Genomic DNA, 20,870 nt, shown 5'->3' with positions numbered 1-20,870 from the left:
GAAAATGTAGGTGCCGAAAGACTTAAAAATTGTTGGTTTGTTCAAGGTTTATTCTCCCTTTCCCGGGCTGCTCAACTACCTCCACCACTGTAGAAATAAAAACACATCTGCCTGACACCAAAGAGGCTGGAGTGTCTGGCCACTGAGGGTCACAATACCTCTCAACAATGTGACTATGTAGGTGCAGGTCCCCCCTGTCTAAATCATTTCACCTTCAAAAATACATTTTGACTCTGAGACCTTCAGTCCAAACTTACAATCTGATAAAAGCAAATTACTGCAGATGCTGGAATCAGAAACAAAAACCAAAAATGCTGGAAAATCTCAGCAGGTCTGACAGCATCTGTGGAAAGTGAACAGAGCTATTGTTTTGAGTCTGGATGATTCTGCTTTCTCTCTACAGATGCAGTCAGACCTGAGATTTTCTAGCATTTCCTGTTTTTCTTACAATCTGTTCCTTATTAATGCTATCAAAAAGGAGTCAGATTTTTGGCATTTTCTTTCTGCTGGCTATGAAACCCAAGCCACGTGCACTGTGAAGTTCTTTGATAGATTATTTGTGCTGATTGCTGCTGCCCTCCTTTCCCCTCTCAACATTGGCTTGCCATTCAATGGCACCCTCCCACAGGCCAAATATAGGTCTTCTGGTGGGTCATGGATTTGTCCCCTTCTTTCCTGGGATTGAACCCCTTTCCACCCCACCTTCCCCCCCATTATTGTACATTGGATCTACAATAAATTGGATCTAAAACTCTATAGCAAATAGGGAAAGCCAGACTTCCAGATTTTCTGTTCAAAACTAGTTCCTGCAGACGTGCATATCCAGCACCTGTATTTATTCAGACTGTTGTTTCCGGTATCTGGGAAAGGCCTCTCATCAATTCATTCCCTGATCAAAAGATTCTGTGCCTACCCACTAACCCGTTGTTATTTCTTACTCAACTTTATATTTTGATCTGATCCATTGAATTTTAATTGTATGCTACAAACTTTTCTTGTAAGAATGTAACTACAGTAAATGTAAGTAAACGTGACATTGATGAGCAATCAATTCAGCTGAAAAAAGTGGGTGTGCTGTAGAATTGTTTGTCTCATTGAGGTGTGCAGTGTTACTTAAGAGGTTGGGAACCAATTATGTACACCAATATGTGTACAACTATATTCATTTCAATTCATGGGTGTCAGTGCACGTGTTTACATTATTGTAAGTGTACACCAGTGTGTGTGCATAAATCAACATTTGCTTTGTATATCTGCTTGGTGTGTCTATGATGAACATTGGAACGTGTTGCCTCTCTGTTGACAGTATTATCTGGAGTGAAATTAGTTTATGCAGCCTGCGTAGGTCAAGAATCACATTTAGTTCTCCTATGGTCCTGGCCAACATTTCTCACTCAATCAGTTCCACAGAAAAAAAATCTGATTAACTGGAAAAAATCTGATTAACAGGAATCTCATTACTGTTGGATAATGGTTGCTTAATTTATCTAAGTAACAGTAATTGAACTTTAAAACCACATAATTGGCAGAAGCGTTTTGGATGCCTAAGGATGTTGAGTAAAACATGTTGTATAAATGTATGTTCATTCTATCTGTACAGGAGACCCTTTGACAGAAGGTCAGACAGGCTTCAAACAGGAAAATTATTGTATTTAAACTTTAAATACACAGGGCCGTGTGATTTAAAAATCGGTTTCATCTTGTTATGGTTTTAAGAGGTCCTTCATCCAAAAGCCTGAGTAGCCAAAGTGATTTTACAGAGGTTGTCCATAATTCTGGGAAACAGGCTGTGGATATTGCAGTGGTTACGCATTCAGCTAGTATACACTCACTCTGTTCAAAGGGGGGAAGAAAATCACTGAATTATTGATCCTATGAAGGATAACAGGTACCGTATTTGGATTTCAAGCTCCAACTACATACTCTTTGCCAGGCAGTGGTTTCACAGAAGCAAAATATCCAAATGGCAAGAAGATCACATCTTACTTTATTTTTTATTTTCAACATTGCAAATTATTCCCTATTTCTAATCTTGTGTTATGACTGTACATTTTAGATGTTTAAACTAAATCAAACAACAGCACTGAAGAAAAATACATGAAGAAAAATACCCTGATCTCAACTGGAGCATGGTACATCAGTACAACCAGTCTTAGCTTCTTGGATTAGGAAAGATACAAGTAGCCAAAGTCTCAGCTCTTGGTTGCTATCGAATGGAAACTGTGTGCATGGGATTACCAGATAGGGGCAGTATTGGGCATCTCCGTGGTGGCCCTCTCAATGTTTAAATACTCTTCCAGCATGCAAGAACAACAATCTGGGTGAAGTACCTCAGAGATACCAGGACTTGTTAAACTGTGCCCTGGTGTGCATCAGCATGCAGGACAGGAAAATAATTTAATATAGCCAAAACAGAAAGCAAAGAATCTCAACATAGAACTCAACCCAGAACATGAAGAAATGCTTTCATGAACCTCATGGCTCAATACTTTGTTGTGGCAGTTCAGCCCATGTGCTGCTGAAATTCACTATCATGTCTTTATTTACCTCCAGATCTAACTATTCCAATACTCACCGGTTAGCCTCCCACCCAAAACTCTGCTGTCCATATGCTAACTCACACCCAAAATCTCTGCACTCAATATTCTATTGTGGCTTCTGGTTCGAGAAACCTTCCCTTGAAAAATGTTGATTGTTGCATTTAAATCATGGCCCATGCCCCATCTTATCCCTGTAACATCCTCCTACCACTGCAACTCATTGAGGTCGCTGTACTCCTCTGTGAGGGGACTAAAACTTCATGCTATACATTGTTGGTGTCCTCAAAAATTTTCTACATTTTTAAGACTGGACAAAGATCTTTTAAAATGAATCTATGTCTGCCTGGAACAAACAAAAAACACTTGGCAGAATCAAAGAAACTTGCCCACTGTTATTTCCAAAGAGACACTAATCATGTGAGCTGCATAGATCAATTTCAAAGAAAGCTATACAATAGCCAGGTTGGGCAACTGAAATCTTCTAGTCTGCTAGGACAAAGGACCTCACAATCATCCTTTTAATTCTTAATGGTTGAGACATTTAACCACCTTGGGGATCCTGAGGAGAGATATACACCCTTTGTCATAGACTGTGAAAAGGTGGAAGACATGTGGCATGGACCACTAGTTGGTGGAACCAGTTATGTTGCTTGCCATACTGCAAGGTCAGTCTGCCATTTTACCATCTAACTAGCAGCACCACAGAAAAGAAGCTGTGCTCAGATTGAATACCAAGCCCCATATACACTGCTTCTGCTGGAACCTCTATATCATTGCCAATAAGACTCATTCATCTCTGGGCGCATATCTCATTGTGTGAAGTCAACTCTACTGGAAAGTGAATTATAAGAACATAAGAAACAGGAGCAGGAGTAGGCCATCTAGCCCTTCGAGCCTGCCCCGCCATTCAATAAGATCATGGCTGATCTGAAGTGTATCAGTTCCACTTTTCCGCTTTCTCCCCATAACCCTTAATTCCCTTGTCTATCAAAAACCTATCTACCCGTGACTTAAATATACTCAGCGAGGTAGCCTCCACCACTTCAACGGGCAGAGAATTCCAGAGATTCACCACCCTTTGAGTGAAGAAGTTCCTCCTCAACTCCGAATTATCCAGCAATGGTTTGCAGCCTGCCAAACTCTGTGAAGGAATACCTCATTGGACTTTGATTCTGGACCCTTGTGAAACAATATTTACTTTCTTTATGGTCTCTGCACTGGAAATATTTTTCTATATCCCTCTTTTACTATCTAAATGAAGAGGCGGCAGTATTGCAACCTTCCTCCTCTCATGGTTTCAGTATGTGCAAAGTTCATCTTATCTAGAGTTTGCTGAAGAATTATTCACAGAATATTGAATCAGACCAAAACCGAGGGGTTGGGAAATGTGCTATTGCTTACAAAAGGAGAAGCAAATCAAAAATACCTTCCTGCTTACAGGCAAGGGGTGAGAGGAGAATTTAATGTTGTTTAATTTAATCCTCCTCCTGTTTACAACATCCTCCTACACTGGCCTCTTGTCCATTTCCCACTTCCTTCATCCTCCCATCAGCATTTGCACTTTTAGCTGCTAAGGCCTTAAGTTTTAGAATGCCCTCCTTAAGGCTCTCTGTCACCATTTTTCTGGTCCTTCAAGACCCTCCTGAAACCTATCTTATTAACCTAGCTTTTGCTTACCTGCCTAAATGCCTACTTCTTTGGCTCAAAGTTCATTTGTTTGAATATGCTCCTATGTAGCACCTTTGGAGGTTTTACTAAGTTAAAGGAACCATCTAAATTTAAGTTGTTGTTATTGTAAGCATTCAATACAGCACCTTTTTGATTTCAGCAGTCAAGGAATCAGCCAGCGCTTAATTGCATTTTGTCATGTCCACAAATTCATTCTAGCAGTTTTCCTTTTATCTTGGTCTGCAACTTCAGCTTCGAGAAGGATCATACTAGGATTATATACCTCTCTGGAAGCTTTGTGAATTTTTATCCTTTGCTTCAGATACTTTCACTTAATTGTCCTGTCTGTTCAAATTTGACAGACATGTTATTGCCTACTCCTATTAATGGCACAATCTTGACCAACCTGAGTGGGTCACATTTATGCAAATTAGGTTAGAGCAGAAAATTAAGTGCGATTATGGATTTATGATTCATGGGGATTTTAAAACAAATAATGACCAACTCAAACCTGCATAGAAAAATCAGCTTATACAATTTTACAGCGCAGAGGTAGTAAGCTTTTCAGCCCATTGAACCTGTGCTGGCTCTCTGAACAAGTGATCCACTTAGCTCATCCCCCACACCATTTTAAAGACTTGCCTTGTTCCAAACCAATGCACTCCCCATTTAAAAGCAATTATGGATTTAGCTTCTACTGCTGTGCCTGACAGGGTATTTTCATGCCTTAGTAGCCTCTCTTGGCTTCTTGCAGAGTAGCATCTCTCGTTTGTCTGTTTCTTGCACAGGTTTTCTGGTCATTATCCCATTACTGTTTGTGGGAGCTTGCTGTTTGCAAATTGACAGCTAATTTTTCCCTACATTATAATACTTCAAAGTAATTCATTGGCCGATAGTGCCTTGCGATGTACTTAAGTGGTAAAAGACGTTACATAAAGAGCGTTAAAGAAATAAACGAGTCATTTCTTTCTTTCTCAGAAACTGCTGATTGCTTTCTAAACATATTTGTTATTTCTATTTGTTTGAAGCCAGTGAATCATCCAAAACCAAAAAGAAAATCTGATTAGCGCCTGGAAGCTGTGACCAAATCACACTGGCATCCGAGGTGAGTGTTAATTGAGATGGTGACGTTTGAACAAAATTGAAATTTAAAATCTGTGTTTGCTTTCTTAACAGAAACTGAATTCCCATCAATTAGAGTTACTGAAAGAGTAACAGACTGAATGTTCACAGAATTCTTATGTCTATTAAGTTTTGGTTCATAATTTGACAGTGGATCATTATTAACTTATTATGTAAATTGGGTGGCCAACATCTTGACTAAATATAGCAAATACGCTTGGTTACCAATGTGACAAATGTCTAAATGTTATGCTGTAAGCAGAGAAAGCTTTCATAAACCTCAAGAACAGGGATCTGTAATTTAGCACAGCTGGACTTGTCATAACGGAGTGTATCACTCTTATGCTCTTACTTTTATGGTCCAAGAGCTTGTTACTATAGGACAATAAGGAGGCTGCAAAGAGAAAAGTTTACCTCGCTGATTCCACCATTCAGGAACATGCTCAGGAGCTTTCCAGCTATTTTCACTTTATGCCATAAAAAGACTGGATTTTCCCACAAGGGGCAGAAGACAGAAGTCTGGACTGTTCCTGGTCCCAAATCCATGCCTTGGGGAAAACAATCATGATGTGGAGATGCTGGCGTTGGACTGGGGTAAACACAGTATGAAGTCTCACAACATCAGGTTAAAGTCCAACAGGTTTATTTGGTAGCAAAATCCACTAGCTTTCAGAGCGCTGCTCCTTCGTTAGGTAAGTGGGAGTTCTGTTCACAAACAGAGCACATAAAGACACAAACTCAATTTACAGAATAATGGTTGGATAACGAGTCTTTATAGGTAATCAAGTCTTAAAGGTACAGATAATGTGAATGGAGGGAACGTTAAGAATGGGTTAAAGAGATGTGTATTGTCTCCAGACAATGGGCCGCACGGTAGCACAGTGGTTAGCACTGCTGCTTCACAGTTCCAGGGTCCTCGGTTTGATTCCCGACTCGGGTCACTGTCTGTGTGGAGTTTGCACCTTCTCTTCGTGTCTGCGTGGGTTTCCTCCGGGTACTCCGGTTTTCTCTCACAGTCCAAAGATGTGCAGGTTAGGTTGATTGGCCATGCTAAGAAATTGCCCCTTAGTGTCTAGGGATGCGTAGGTTAGAGGGATTAGTGGGTATAATATATAGGGATATGGGGGTAGGGTCTGGATAGGATTGTGTTCAGTGCAGACTCGATGGGCCAAAGGGCCATTTTCTGCACTGTAGGATTCTATGTTTCTACGAGAACAGTTAATGAGATTTTGCAACCCCAGGCAAGTTGTGGGGGTTACAGATAATGTGATATGAACCCAAGATCCTGGTTGAGGCCTTCCTCATGTGTGTGGAACTTGGCTATCAGTCTCTGCTGAGCGACTCTGCGTTGTGTGTTGTGAAGGCCACCTTGGAGAACGCTTACCCAAAGTATTCTCCAAGGCGGCCTCCAAGGCGGTTCTCCACTCACATTGTCTGTACCTTTACGACAAGGATATATTAGCCTTGGAGAGAGTACAAAGAAGGTTCACCAGGCTGTTACTGGCAATGATGGGGCTAGCTTATGAGGAGAGATTGAATAGACTTGGGCCTGTACTCGTTGGAGTTTAGAAGGCTGAGGGGGGATGAGACTTACAAAATAATGAAGGGGCTAGATAGAGTAGAGGTAGAGAGATTCTTTCCACTTAGAAATGAAACCAGAACTAGAGGGCACAGCCTCAAAATAAGAGGGGGACAGTTTAGAACAGATCTGAGGAGGAACTTCTTCTCTCAGAGGGTGTGAATCTCTGGAATTCTCTGCCCATTGAAGTGGTGGAGGCTACCTTGTTGAATATGTTTAAGTCATGAGTAGATAGATTTCTGGTAGATAAGGGAATTATGGGTTATGGGGACCAGGCGGGAAAGTGGAACTGATCCACTTCAGATCAGCCAAAATCTTATTGAATGGCGGGGCAGGCTCGAAGGGCTAGATGGCCTACTCCTACTCCTATTTCTTATGTTCTTATGTTCTATAAAGACTCGCATTCTAACCATTAATTTGTAAATTGAGTTTGTGTCTTTATATGCCCTGTTTGTGAACAGAACTCTCACTTACCTGACGAAGGAGCTGCGCTCTGAAAGCTAGTGGATTTTGCTACCAAATAAACCTGTTGAACTTCAACCTGGTGTTGTGAGACTTCTTACTGGGAAAACAATCACTCATTGCAATTTTTGCAGTATGCCCCTTTAATTAACATTGAGGCAGGATCACCATCCAATTCAGGACAGTAAAATCTTGAAACTGGTGCCCAAGTAGAGTTTTTCCAGCTGGAGAGGAGCAGCTGGTTAGACGATAGAGGATAACTGTAAGGGAGTGACGATACTTCAACATGGAGATGTCCTCTCTGTAATCATCTTTAAAATCTTACATTAAAAATGGTTATTGCAGCCAGGTGGCTGCTGTGGCAGCATATGGGAACTCTCATGCCCAGACAGGCTGGGAAGGCCTCCAGGCCTGTCTGGGGCACTACAGCTCCCCACCCTGCCCCCAGGTGCCCTCTTCCAGGTACCTAACCTGACCCCCACCAACTTGGGAAATTCCAGTCAGCCTCTTTTAATTGGACTTAAGGCTCTTAACCAGTCTAATTAACTACCTGTTGTGAGGCAGAATGTGCCAGGAACCAGCATGTTGTTTCCAATTACAGCTTTGGTGGTGGCCAAAAATCTAACCCAAGGTCTTCAGTTTAATCATGGTGGAGGAAGGTTAGTAGGTTAAAAATATTGATCTAGACTATGGGAAAGGGTGGTGAGTGTAAGAATGGGAAAATCTGACAAAAGAGGGAGAGAAAAAGGAGACAGACGCTATGTCTCCACTATGGAGTCAGTGTGATTTCAGATAAAACAGATGGAAAATAATTTAAACTGTCTGGTCAAAGGAACAGGTTACATTTTCCTCTTCAAGATTATTCTGGTGAATCATGGAATCGTTACAACACAGGAGACCATTCAACTCAAGTCTATGCAGGCTCTCTCCAAGAGCAATCCAGCTAGTCTTGCCTCCCGCTCTTTCTCTGCGGCCCGACAAATTTTCTCACTTCAAGTACTTACTAATTGTCCTTTGAAAGCTACAACTGAACCTGCTCTCATTATCCTTTCATTGAATTGTATTTCATTACCACTTGCTGCATAAAATCTTTTGTCATGATGCCTTTCTTTCGCTAATCACATTAAATCTGTGTCCTCTGGTTACAGGCCCTTCCACCAATGGGAACAGTTTTTTTTCTATCTACCCTGTCAAAACTTTTGTGATTTTGAACACTTCTGTCAAATCTCCTCTCAATGAATGTCATCCAGCTTCTACAATCAATCTGCATAACTGAAGTTTTTCATCTCTGCATTCTTGTGAATTCTTTTCCTCAAAGGCCTTTACATCCTTTTAATCGTAGCGCCTAGAGTTGGACAAAATATTCCGGCTGAGGTTGAACCAGTGTTTTATGAACTTTCATCAGAACCTTCTTATTTTTGTTTAGCTAGAGGGGAAGATCATGACCAACTCAGGATCCAAAATGCCTTCTGAACCATTTTCTTAACTGCCCTGCCATTTCATTGATTTATACTTAAAGCATCAGGTCTCTGTGTTCCTATGCCCTCTTTGAAATTGTACGCTTTAGTTTCTATCATCTCTCCTCTTTCTTCTTACTAAAATGTATCACTTCACGCTTATCCACATTAAATTTAATTTGCCACACATCTGTCCATTCAACCAACCTGTTTCGTCTTGAAGTCTCATGCCACTCTCATCAACGTTTACTGCACTTGCAAGTTTTGTATTATGCAAATTTTGTCATTGCGCCATACACATCCAAGTCCAACTCATTAGTATGTATTTGATAAAGCAGTGGTCCCAGTACCATCTCCTGTGAACCCCACTAAACACATTCTTCCAATCCAAAAAAAACAAGCATTCACCATTACTTTCTGCTTTTTATTTGATGGGCTGCAAATTTGCACTTTATCAAAAACTTCTTGGAGGGCAATATACATTACATCAATCGCATTGCATTAATCAACCCTCTCTGTTACTTCATGAGGGTGTGTGGTAATGAGGGGAATGAGCGAGCGAGTGAGTGGGGTGACGATGAAGTGAAAGAATGAGTAAGTGGCGAATGGCTGGATGGGTGAGTCAGTGTATGTGTGACTGAGTATATGAGTGATTATGAGTGTGAGATTGGGAGGGAACCGGGTTGGGTGGTGGGGACTAGTCAGGTTAAATCAGAAGGGGTGTTCAACTTGGCTGTTGGAGATGGTCAGGTTGTGGGGTGGAGAGAGTAACCAGCCAGGTAAGAAAGTTGGAACTGGCTGAAATCTCCAACTCTAACTCAGGTTCGAAGACTTTTCCGGAGTTTGACAGGGAACAGGAGAATTGCCCATTGGAAGTACAAATTTTGAAGGCACTTCCCATTGAGTCAGTGCATTCTGACTTCCATAGGATCCCGAAGTGCATCTTGGGGGGTACATCCAGTCTCCAATGATCCAGAGACCTGAAAACATGGGCCTTTATTTCTAAAACTTTCCCTATTACCAAGGCTAAAACTGTTGCGTGAAGATGCTGTTGTTATCCTTACTTATTTTTCTGAACAAAGGTGTAATATTTGCAATTTTCCAGCCCATTAGTACCACCCTCCCCATATCCAAAGAGAATTGGAAGATTATAATGATTTCCAGTCTTCCCTGCAACCTTGGATGCATCCCACCCAGACCTGTTAACGTATCTACTTTAAATACATCCAATCTTTCCGGTACCTCCCCTTTATCCATGTTCAGACCATCCAATATGTCAACTGTGTCCTCTTTCACTGTGATTTTGGTGCATCTTCTTCCTTAATAAGGATAATTGCAAAGTACTCATTTAATACCTCATCAATGTCCTATGCATCCAAGCATAAATCTCCTTTTTGTTCTCTTATCAACCCCATCCCTCCTCCTACCATCTGTCAACTATTCATATAATGAAAAAATACATTTGAATTACATTTGATGTTAGCTATCAATCAATTCTTGTATTCGTTCTTTGCCTTTCATTTTACTTTTCACTTCCCCTCAATGTTGTATATTAAACCTGATTCTGACTTGTATCATCAGCCTGACATCTGTCATTCTCTTTTCTCTGCTCATCTTACTCGCTATCTCTTTCAACATCCAAGGAGCTCTGACGTTGGTTATCCTACCTTTTCCTTAATTGGAGTATATCAAACCAGCTCCTCTTCAAAGACGGCCCAGTGTCCAAATACATTTTTGCCTGCAAGTCTTTGATTCCAGTTTGTTCCAGTTACATTCATTTTCAACCCCATGAAACTGGACATCTCCAATTAAGTATTTCTAGTCTAGCTTGCTGCTCGTCCTTTTCCAGAACTAATTCAAACCTAATGACCACTGTAAAGGCAAATGCTTTTTGCTCCCGAAGGACCACTTTGTATTGTATTCTTGTCCCTGCACTGCTAAGTGTGAGGAGTTTATGGATTTTTTTTTCAATGATCACAACTAACTGCACAGCTATGTTATGTGCTATTGGCTCCACATCTTCCCCTACACTAATCTCAACCCTATACTATTCACAACTTCCAGCTCCCCAGTCTCATAAGGCTCATTTCCTCCAAGGGACTCACATCTGATCAATTGATCTCATTTGCACTCAACTCCTTGCCACTCAACTAACTTTCACTGGGGACCCTAAAGTCTTTTTTCCCATCCTTTGAAGTACAACAACTTTTGGAAGCAGAGCACTGTGGCATGGCATGCTGCAATTAAGGTTTTGTCTACAATTTCCTCCTGGCCTGTTTTGTTCTTGAACAAAAAATCAGCAAGCAGAGGGTGTAATTCGCTGTGATAAGAGAATCATGAAGCGCGGTTACCTCAGTATGGATCTGCGAATTTCCCAGATACATAGTGGCATTAGCAACTAGTTTTCTTATCATTACAGTGGTGTAACGCACTTCTTCACCTGAGGTGTGCTGCTGGCAACAGTCAGCATAACCATGGGGAGAAAATATATTTTGAATGTAGGCTTAAATCTATGCTTTAAGTTAAGGCACCAGGAAGACCATAAAGAATTCCCAAGATGGCTCACACAGCTTCAGACATCAATTCTGTCCCCAGAAATCACTCTGATCCAAGCAGAACTCAAGACTATTGTTCTACAATGTCAAAAAGAATTGGTGTACAGTACCTGCCAATTTGAATCCAGGGGTGGCAGGAACACATCACAACTGTCCTACAAAAAGAGAAAAAGAACGAACTTCATATGGAACAACAATGCAAGATCTTCATTAGCTGTGCTGTGATGTTTATTATCACTATTAAAGATTGCTATTGAACATTGCAACTGAACTTGCACCCACAACCCTTCCTGAATAACTATGAAAAATCGTCTATTCTTTGGTTGTGATGTAAAATGTGCAATATTCTGGATGATTTTGAATGTCTTCACTAATCATTCAGAAAGAAAAACCGTGATATTATATGTTGGTAATAGTAAACAGGAAGAAAATACAGATGCAGTCTAACTATACATTTGGGGTATCAGTTTAATTAACTAGTCAGGGATCAGCTCATCAAACTGCCTGGGTGGGTTCTCGAGAGTTTTATTCCACATTTCTTAATCACCAATAGCAACCAAGCAACCATTTTAGTAGAGCTAAGCAGCCTTAAAGGGTTGAAATGTTCGCTATCTTCTATATAGATTTTCTGCTGCTTTCCTTGATAGGGCACAATATCAATTCAAATTTCAAATGGTTATGACTTTAAATATTTATTAATTTGAGTGGATAATTTGTGACATGGCTCAGTGAGTTATGGTAGAACAGGAAATAAGCAGAAAGCAGGAACTTTTTTTTGATTGGTTCAAATTATCTTACCACCAATTAGAATAAATGGATAATGGAGGTTTGGGGGGATTTAATTGGCAGGATTTTCTGGCCCCTCCCATGGTAGGCATCATGGCAGACGGAAGCAGAAAATCTCACTGGAATCATCCCCCCATGCTGAATCACAAGGGCACATCTATGTCCAGTTGGAACAGCATGTTTCACAACAGTAGCTATGCGATGTATACCTCGTGGCCTGCATTTCAACAGGCTTTCAAGGTTTGTTCACCTACCTTGCATTGTGCAATGTTGGCAGGAACTCAGACATGTGCGTGCATGTGTGTGTGTGTGCAACCTCTGTCATGCCCAGGATGTTGTGTGTGCAGGGGATTTCTGACATTATGCCAGGTTGCATATGGCACATTGAGTCAGAGGATGCATCTGCAGCCTTAGATATATTGTAGTATTCAAGGATGTAGTAAGAGGGTGGGTGATATATGTCCTCATAATGGGAGGGGTGACGTCCACATAGGGTATAGGCACATCTTCATGTTCAGAGGGTACAAAACAGATATCCACCTCAATCACAATGGGATGAAGGAATACAAGCGGAGGATTGACAGGTTCTTAGAGGGAGGGAATTCTGAACATTAAGGCCTGCAGGACAATGGGACAATGCAGGACAATTGTCACACTCATACAGGGAGGGACCAAGCTGATCTGGTAGTGAGAACACAGCAGCACTATCTTCCAACCTGCCGTGATAGTGCAGTACAAAAATAAAATCAGGAGATACTGTGCTGGTGAGGGTTCTGAGGATGGATTGGAGGGCAGGTGCATGAACTGGCACTGATTAAAAGAGACGCTCAACTGAACTGTGCATTCCTAAATGAGGAAATATGCACAGCGGAGATATGTTAGGAACTTTCAATGACAATGCAAGGAATCAGGAAAATGAAACTAGGATGTGCTTTCATGCAAGACTAATCCCACAAAGGGGTATTAATCGATCTCTTTGAATTAACCCCTTGTTCACAGTGTGGAGACTCCCCAGAGTGGTAATATATTCTAGAGCAATTGGGCAACTGACCAAGCTTCAGGTGCATGTTACAATCATGGTACTGGCAGCTTCACAGAAGAAATAATCTCAGTTCCTGGCTAAGCTTTTTGCTCATTTGTATTCTAAAGGCTGTAGCATTTGAGTAAAGTGAATGAGGAGCAAAGCACCTGGGTTGAAAGCAGAAGATCGAAGAGCTTGGCCAAAGCAATCTCATAGCAGGCAGTCATGTAAACAGGTGGTGGGAGTGGGTTAGAGGATTAGAGGGAGACACACCTTGAAATAAAATCTGCATTGGCCTAGATTTTTAGGGAAATTTATTTTCAACACTAACAAAGCACTTGAACCCAAATTTACTGACGAGTCATTGCCAGAAATAGGACTTTTTCAGGCTGATACTGACTCACATCTCTTTCTCATTGATGCTGAAGAAAGGAGACCATCAGGAAGATGGAGCCTGAATAATCACAGGCAGGAGAGAAGGAGGGGAAGATTACAATGAAGGCATCAGATTCACCAAAGGGAGGAGCTGAACCCTCAAGGAAAAGAGGCAGCAGAATCCCCTCTGGATACAGAGATGAGGCTCACAGAGATGCTGTGCACGGGTTCCTGGCAAGGCCAAGGATGTAAAGAACGAACATCCTTTATCTGCAGCTGAGCACTACATCCACATGTCCTAGGATCTGGTAACTCAAATTCGCCACATTCTCCAGGAATTGGCAATTTGGAGACTGGGACAGCATCTATTGTCATTGGCTGTGAAACAATCCGCCACAGTGGACCTCTAGGTGAGTGGCTCCTTCTAGGACTCTACTGGGGCTTCTGTCAGATCTCTCAAGTGTCCATTCACAAATACGCACATAAGATGACAAACACTCTTTTTACCCATTTATATCAACTCAATTGAAATCAAGCTAGCCAGGATGACATAGTAGTGGGCTTTGCAGCAGTTTCCAGATTTCCACAGTTACAGAGTGCTATCAACTGCACTCATAGCAATTGGCAACAGGCACTTCAATGCATAAAAGGAAAAGCTTCCATTCAATCAATGTGCAGCTGGTTTGTACAATAATACATTATCATGCAATTTTGCATCATGTATCTAGGAAGCGTTTACGATTCATACATCTTGAGTTGATCACAGTTCCTGGACATCTTTGAGGGACTACATAAAGTCCAGGGTTGCTTCCTTAGGGACAAATGGTACTCACAAAGGGCATGACTGAACACACCCATGCAGCAGCCACAGAGTCCTGCAGAGAAATAGTACAATGATGCTCATGCTGCTACTCGAGCATTGATGGAACAGACCATTGGCATCTTAAAAATGCGTGCTGATGCCTGAACAGATCTGATGTAGTGCTTCAGTAAAGTCCTCAGAAGGTCTCATGGATCATTGTGGCTTGCAGCATGCTGCACAACTTGGTGCTGCAAAGGAGGGGAGGGACTTGACAGATGCTGATATAGAAAAACTGCATATTTCCTCTAATGAGGAGGATATCGAAGGGGATAAGGACATCGAGATTGAGAAAGCCGAGACTGCAGGGGAAGAGGGCATAGCACAGGCCAGACAAGGCAGGTATGCATATGAGGCCTTCAGTCACCAAATTCCACAAGAGATGATAGCAACATCTGCAGATAAGTGAGGGAAGGCACCATAGTATTAAACCTGATTGACAGCAACACTGCTCATTATAAAACAGAGGCATACACAAGTGCTGTGAAATGGGTTACATCTGTGAATATTATGGGGGCTACTGATGACCATGAAACCATTGTCAATTATCTGAAAAACTTACTGGTTCACTAATGTCCTTCAGGGAAGGAAATCTGCTGACTTCACCTGCTCTGGCCTACATGTGACTCCAGAGCCACAACAATGTGGTTGACTTTCAACTGCCCTCGAGCAACTGGTGGTGAGCAATAAATGCTGGTGAGCAATAAATGCTGGTGCACTCAGCAATGCCCACTTCCCAAAGAACAAATCCCCTAAAAAAAATTAAGTGCCCAACAGGCAAGAATATGGGAGATTTTCCAACCCATTTTTTGGGTGAGCTGAATAGAATAAATCTCTGGGACTCTGCATCATAGACTCCCTAACATGATTCACCCTGGTTGTGGGAGGAGGGGTGCTGAACCCATGAGAGAGGGTCACTGTGCACGTGCTGATCTGTCATCCCCCATCGCTGGCTTCCCGATTGTTTCCCCAAAACCCTTGATCTGCGATCTCCCCCGACATGGCCAGCCCAAATCCCCGTTGTCCCCATCTCCAGCCTGATTTCACCCTCCCCGCCCTCACCTTGGCCAGCCCCCTCCCTCCCAACTCCATCGATCCCTAATGCAGAATGCATAGCAGATTCTGCCCCACCCAACTACTACTGATTGGCCCTGCCTCTTTGCCACTCAGATTTCAATATGATAATCAGCTTCACATTGATTTCCAGCATGATCCTGATAACTTTAAAAAAAGGCCTGGGAGAGTCACAATTGGCCAGACACCAGGCTCAAATCTTGCCACAGGCTGATATCCAGTGAGCCAGGAGAATCTCCCCTATATATATGTTGTAAACACCCACGTTGCTATTGTACCCCTAACCCTACTGCTAGGTCCGGATGCATCCCCAATATCCACATTAGGGTGGAGACAGCTTGCTGGCTGCTACCTTGTCTGTGGCGACTTTGGGCAGCCAACCTGGAGGATCCCAGCCTGCTGAGTATCCTACTGTGGATCAGGTGGACCCTCCTCAGTCTATGGAACTAGAGATGATGGGGTCACAGGAACAGGGGATTGGTGTCGATGAATGGCCCTGGGCTAGCTATCTGCTGGTCCTCCTCTCTCACAGTGCTCAAGCGCTCCCGCCTGACTCCTTGAAGAGAAGGAGAAGCTGGAGTGAGATACAGGTGCCCATCTGTGAACATGCATGTTCACAGATGGATGCCATGAAGGGCTACAGTGATGGGGTGCATCTCCTGCATCAGTGCAGGTCTGACGTCATGAACCAAAGTCTCCATGGGGCTGCCATGCTGCCAATGTTGACCACAGCACGTTGGCTGTGCTATCACCTCAGACTGGATGTGGACAGACTCCATCGTCCACTGCAATCTAAAGAATGCAGCTATCATTCCTTCCTCATGTTCCCATGATTGTTGCGACAGATTTTAGAACCAAATCCAGAGGCTCGTCATCTGACTTGGACTCAGCAGAACCCTGGCCTCCACCAGCTCTTCCAGTGCTGGCAATTTCAGATGTCCCTGTCTCTGATTGTTGTGGACCAGATTGTGCGCTGTGCTCACAAAAACACCCCAAGCCTGCCCTAGAACTGGGTTGCACTGAGGGGTATCTCTGCACTGGCAGAGGATGTGTGTGTCACATCTTCTTCTGTGATGTCCTCAGGACCTCATCCGAGCTGTCTGTCATCAGGGTTCAAGCTAGGGACTTGGCTGGCTGAAGCACCTATGAAAGAGAAAAAATTAGTGCAAGTGACTCTGAACTAGGACAACGCGGTAGTTTGAGGGATGAGCTGGTGCAGGATTCTCATACAGGTTTTTGCTGCCGACCTCATCATCACCATAAGCATGGTCAAAGTCCTCTCAGACCAGCTTAATGGCTCAGTTTTCAAATTGAAAGAGGGCCTTCAGCTCCAGCGCTCCAGCACTCAACCCACCCCAGTCCAGGACCTTTCCCTGCAATTGTTGGCGATATTGTCCTGCATAAATGACAGAGTGTGAGCAAGACACATGCCAGAGCAAAAATGAATACTTGGCATAGAACAAAGAACAAAGAACAACCCAGCACGGGAAACAGGCCCTTCGGCCCATGTATAGTGGTGAGTGGAAGCATGGAAAGGAAGAGGATGTGATCTCCAGAGGAGATGAATCCAAATGGAGATTTGAGGGTATTTGTAAAAGTGGTGACATCCATTGAGCCGACAGTGAACGTGTGGGCTTGAGTGTGAGTTGAGAGTAATGAGATGCTTGACATATCCCTGATCGTATGGATGAGATCATTCATCCTCTTTCTGCACTGGGTGCCTGACTCCTTATGTGCAGCGTCGGCTATGAACACTGCTGCCACTACCTCCCAAGCCAGATCGGTGAGCTTTCTGGACCTTCTGTGGCCAAAGTGGTGGCAGAGGACGTCACATGCAGTCCTCAGAAATGCCCAGCTGGCAGCACAGAGAGGTGTCACTGAATTTGGAGGATGACGGTTTCTTGGTTTCCTTTCTTCAGTGGAGCAGTCATGGACTGCAGACATTGAGAGCACTGTGCGTGGCTGCACTTTAAAAATGGTGCCGGGAGTAAGAAATGGTGAAGTTATGGTGGAGCAGGCGAATCAGAGACCGCCGCTGGTGATACGACATGTTCCCTGTGCGTGTGCATTTAATGAGGCTGGAAGCAGTCGATAAGGCATGCAAATCCACCATTGCAGCCAGCGGTAAAACATCAATTTTCATGCCTGCCACTGCACTTAATGCACGGAGCAAAAAATTCTGCTTGATAGTGATGTTCAAATATATGAAGGATCTGATAGTGTAATAAAGACTTAACTGTTTTCAGCAGCTGGAGAGTTGGTAATTGAAGGTCACTAAAGATATTTGAGATGATGAAGATAATATTTTAATGCAGCCGGTTGTGGTCTTGATTCACTGTCTGAAAGGTTGGTGGAACCAAATTCAATAGTGACTTTCAAGAGGGCATTGGGTTTATAGATGAGCTGGAAAGAAAACTGCAGAGCTATAAGGAAAGGGCAGTGCAGTGGGACTAATTGGATAGCTCTCACAAAGAGTTAGCACAGGCAAGATTGAATGGTTTCTTTCTATGTGGTATGATTCTGTGCTTCTAATTAGAAAATCGTGACAGACTTTTTTTTCTGTATCATTGATGGTGCATTTAAGTTTTGATGTACATTATACGCAAGACTTAATAATAGACTTGAATGATGTAAAATTATTACATCGTCACTGGGCCACTGCAAATAAATAAAAGCTTTAAAGGCTCTATGTAATTTTCTGTCAGTTTTCTCACAGGCGCCTCGGTTTCATGTATCTTCTAGCCGCAGATGCTTGACTATTCATACAGAAAACCAGGATTACAGTAATCTCCTTTGCTCAATAAATGGTTTGACAGTTTTATTCTTTATTATCCTTGTCCATTGTCAAATAGTAAATATCACCAGAGAAACTTCATGTTTTAATTCTGCCTGTGAATCTTCCTGAACATAATGTCATTGCAGTAAATCATATTCCTGTACACAAAATGAAGGGTAACTTCTAGAACCCAAGGCAAAACTGGTCAGACCATGGTAAGCAAAAGGAAGGAAGGCATTTTATAGAAGGAACTAGTAACAGCTTCTTAACATAACATTGAAGCAAATCATTTAAACCCCAAAAACACTTGTGTTGGGGTTAGGTCAGACAATTTTGGAAACTTTTTGGGAAAATCCCTCCCAAGGAGAAATTTTATGATAATAATCTAAGGAGGCGATCTTATCAAAAAAATTGGAAGTGTTGAATGAGCCAGAAAAGGGAGAGTTTCAGACCTATTTTATCAGCAAGTGAAAATATCTAATCTAATGACACTTTTTTGAAAAAGGAGCCACAATATGATTCTTGCCAGCAGGGGTAGTGGGTGGGGCCTAATCTCATAAGGAGTTCTCCTTCCTTACCCTCTTCCCCAATCATCACCCCTATCATCCCTGCCCACTTCCCATTCTCATCAGCACTCCAGCAAATTTCCCCTTGCCTCCCCCACTATCTCCCCCCCCCACCTTATTACAACAAAGCAATCTCCAGTGAATCTCATTGGAATCAACTGAATAGACACATGACTCACCCACACTGCCTGCAGCTGAACTCCCTTAACAAGTGACAGCTCTGCATAAGCTCTAATGATGGACACACAGGCAGTTACGCTAGGAAAATGGCACCAACGAGAACTGCTCCAAAGTTCACTGATAAAGAGCTGGGTGTATGCTACACATAGTGGAGGAGAGAAGGGATGCTTTCTTCCCCCAGACAAGCATTGAACCAGAGGTCGGAAGGCAACACAGCCTGGGAGGTGGGAGCAGTGGCAGATAGTGTCCATATACTGGCACATATGACCAGCCATCAGTGCGATATATAGTTGTGTCAAGCAAGTGACCGATGCCAACTTCAGATATGCCAGCATTTGCATCAACTATCAGACAACCGGGTCAGCCAGATGGAGAGAGCACAAGGGTTGCAGCAATGGCCAGGCTCCTCCACATCCAGACTGCATGCATACGTCCAGAAGGATGACAGCATGACAGCTGGAAGTTATTACCAACCAAAAAGGTTGCTGAAACACTCAATGCATGTGCAGATTCTGTGACCAAAGAATTCAGATTCTGAAGGTATGTGCCCATTAACCAGGAACCTCATACAATTCATACATCTTGTGGCACTCCAAGGTACCAAGGCTGTTCATGACTCTGCAAGATTGAATGGATGGCTCCTGGTTGACAAAGGTTATTGAGGATCTGACTGATTACCCCACTCTGACACCCAAAAACTGAGGCACTGGTGAGATACAACAGGTATCATGCATAGAGGTGAAGTTGACTGCTGAAGATGCATTTCTGATGCTTCAAGGCAACTGTCACTATGGGATACCTCATCCTCCAATGCACAGATGTCAAGTGGTCAGACAACCCAGTCTTGGCATCACATGCTGAAGCAGTGCCAGTTGTCACACACCATCTTACATCTCACCCAATCCAGGGAACAGGTATCCGACTACACTTCTCCACAGTTCCAAGCCATCTCTGCCCTTACCCTTGCCAGGTACAGCAGATGATTGAACCTCTTGCAGCACTGCACCCACCTTCGTGCTCACTGACTACAGTGGCCACAGATGGGGTGACCTTCTCCTGCCTTTCTTGGCCATTAGTGTGTCCTCATTGACTGTTACTTCCTGAACAAGGTGTTGAGGCTATCAACATACAACTGTTTGGTTGCTGCACTCAACTGTAAAACTTTCCTCAGCCTCTCAGACACATCCTGGCTATGTTCATGGAGTTGCACCAACACTTTTAAAATGTACCTGCTGGGTTTCCATTGGTCGCAGCACTCAATCCATTCCTGCCTGTAAAGGGATCCAAATAGGAATACATTTCATACTAAGTAGGTCATTAATTGGCTACCTAGTGTAGCATCATATTGAAGACATCGGGGGAAATTTTCCTGTCCTGCCCGCCACAGAAATCGTAGTGAGCAGATTGTGGAAAGATCTGTTGAACTCGGACAGGACTTTCTGGTTTTGGGCCGACTGTAGCTGGAAAATCCCGCCCACTATCTCAAGCAGGAATGGATTTTACCTCTGCTTCCGCCATGCTGGCCTATGGCACATGCTGAAAGGAAAGTTCAGGTCTATATCTTAAATGGTTACAACGAAGACCTTAAAATTGCAATGAAAACTGTTATATATGTTGGGGCAGAGCTCCTTTAAGGGAATGAGTCATGCGACTTCAGGTTTGGGCTAAGCTGTTGGGATCATTGATTCCAGAGTCAATGGGTGGGAATTTATGGCCTCGTTCGTCCTGAAATTCCACCCAAGGTCAAAGGAACTTTCCATGTTCCACCCCTCGTCTGTTCTGATTGCACTGGCAGGCAGGTTGGTAAAATTCCAACCAATACGTGAAGCATCATCCTTTGAAACCCATGA

The 20,870-nt window shown here is 42.9% G+C and overlaps 1 protein-coding gene across 4 annotated transcripts in view; it reads right to left on the bottom strand.

Moving 5' to 3' along the window:
* The window catches only part of ndrg4 (NDRG family member 4), a 167,067-nt gene that overhangs the window by 103,647 nt on the left and 42,550 nt on the right, over window positions 1-20,870 (bottom strand). For 3 of the 4 annotated variants that reach the window (XM_080187193.1, XM_080187190.1, XM_080187191.1), the window contains exon 3: window positions 11,494-11,538. The exons of the other annotated variant lie outside the window; for it this stretch is intronic. In XM_080187193.1, coding sequence (XP_080043319.1) covers window positions 11,494-11,538 — 45 coding nt within the window. The remainder of the gene's footprint in view (window positions 1-11,493; window positions 11,539-20,870) is intronic. 4 annotated transcript variants of the gene reach the window in all.

Source organism: Carcharhinus amblyrhynchos, chromosome 4, assembly GCF_965287045.1.
Source record: "Carcharhinus amblyrhynchos chromosome 4, sCarAmb.v2.hapA, whole genome shotgun sequence".
Taxonomy (NCBI): Eukaryota; Metazoa; Chordata; class Chondrichthyes; order Carcharhiniformes; family Carcharhinidae; genus Carcharhinus; species Carcharhinus amblyrhynchos.
This window is presented reverse-complemented; position numbering and strand designations above follow the sequence as displayed.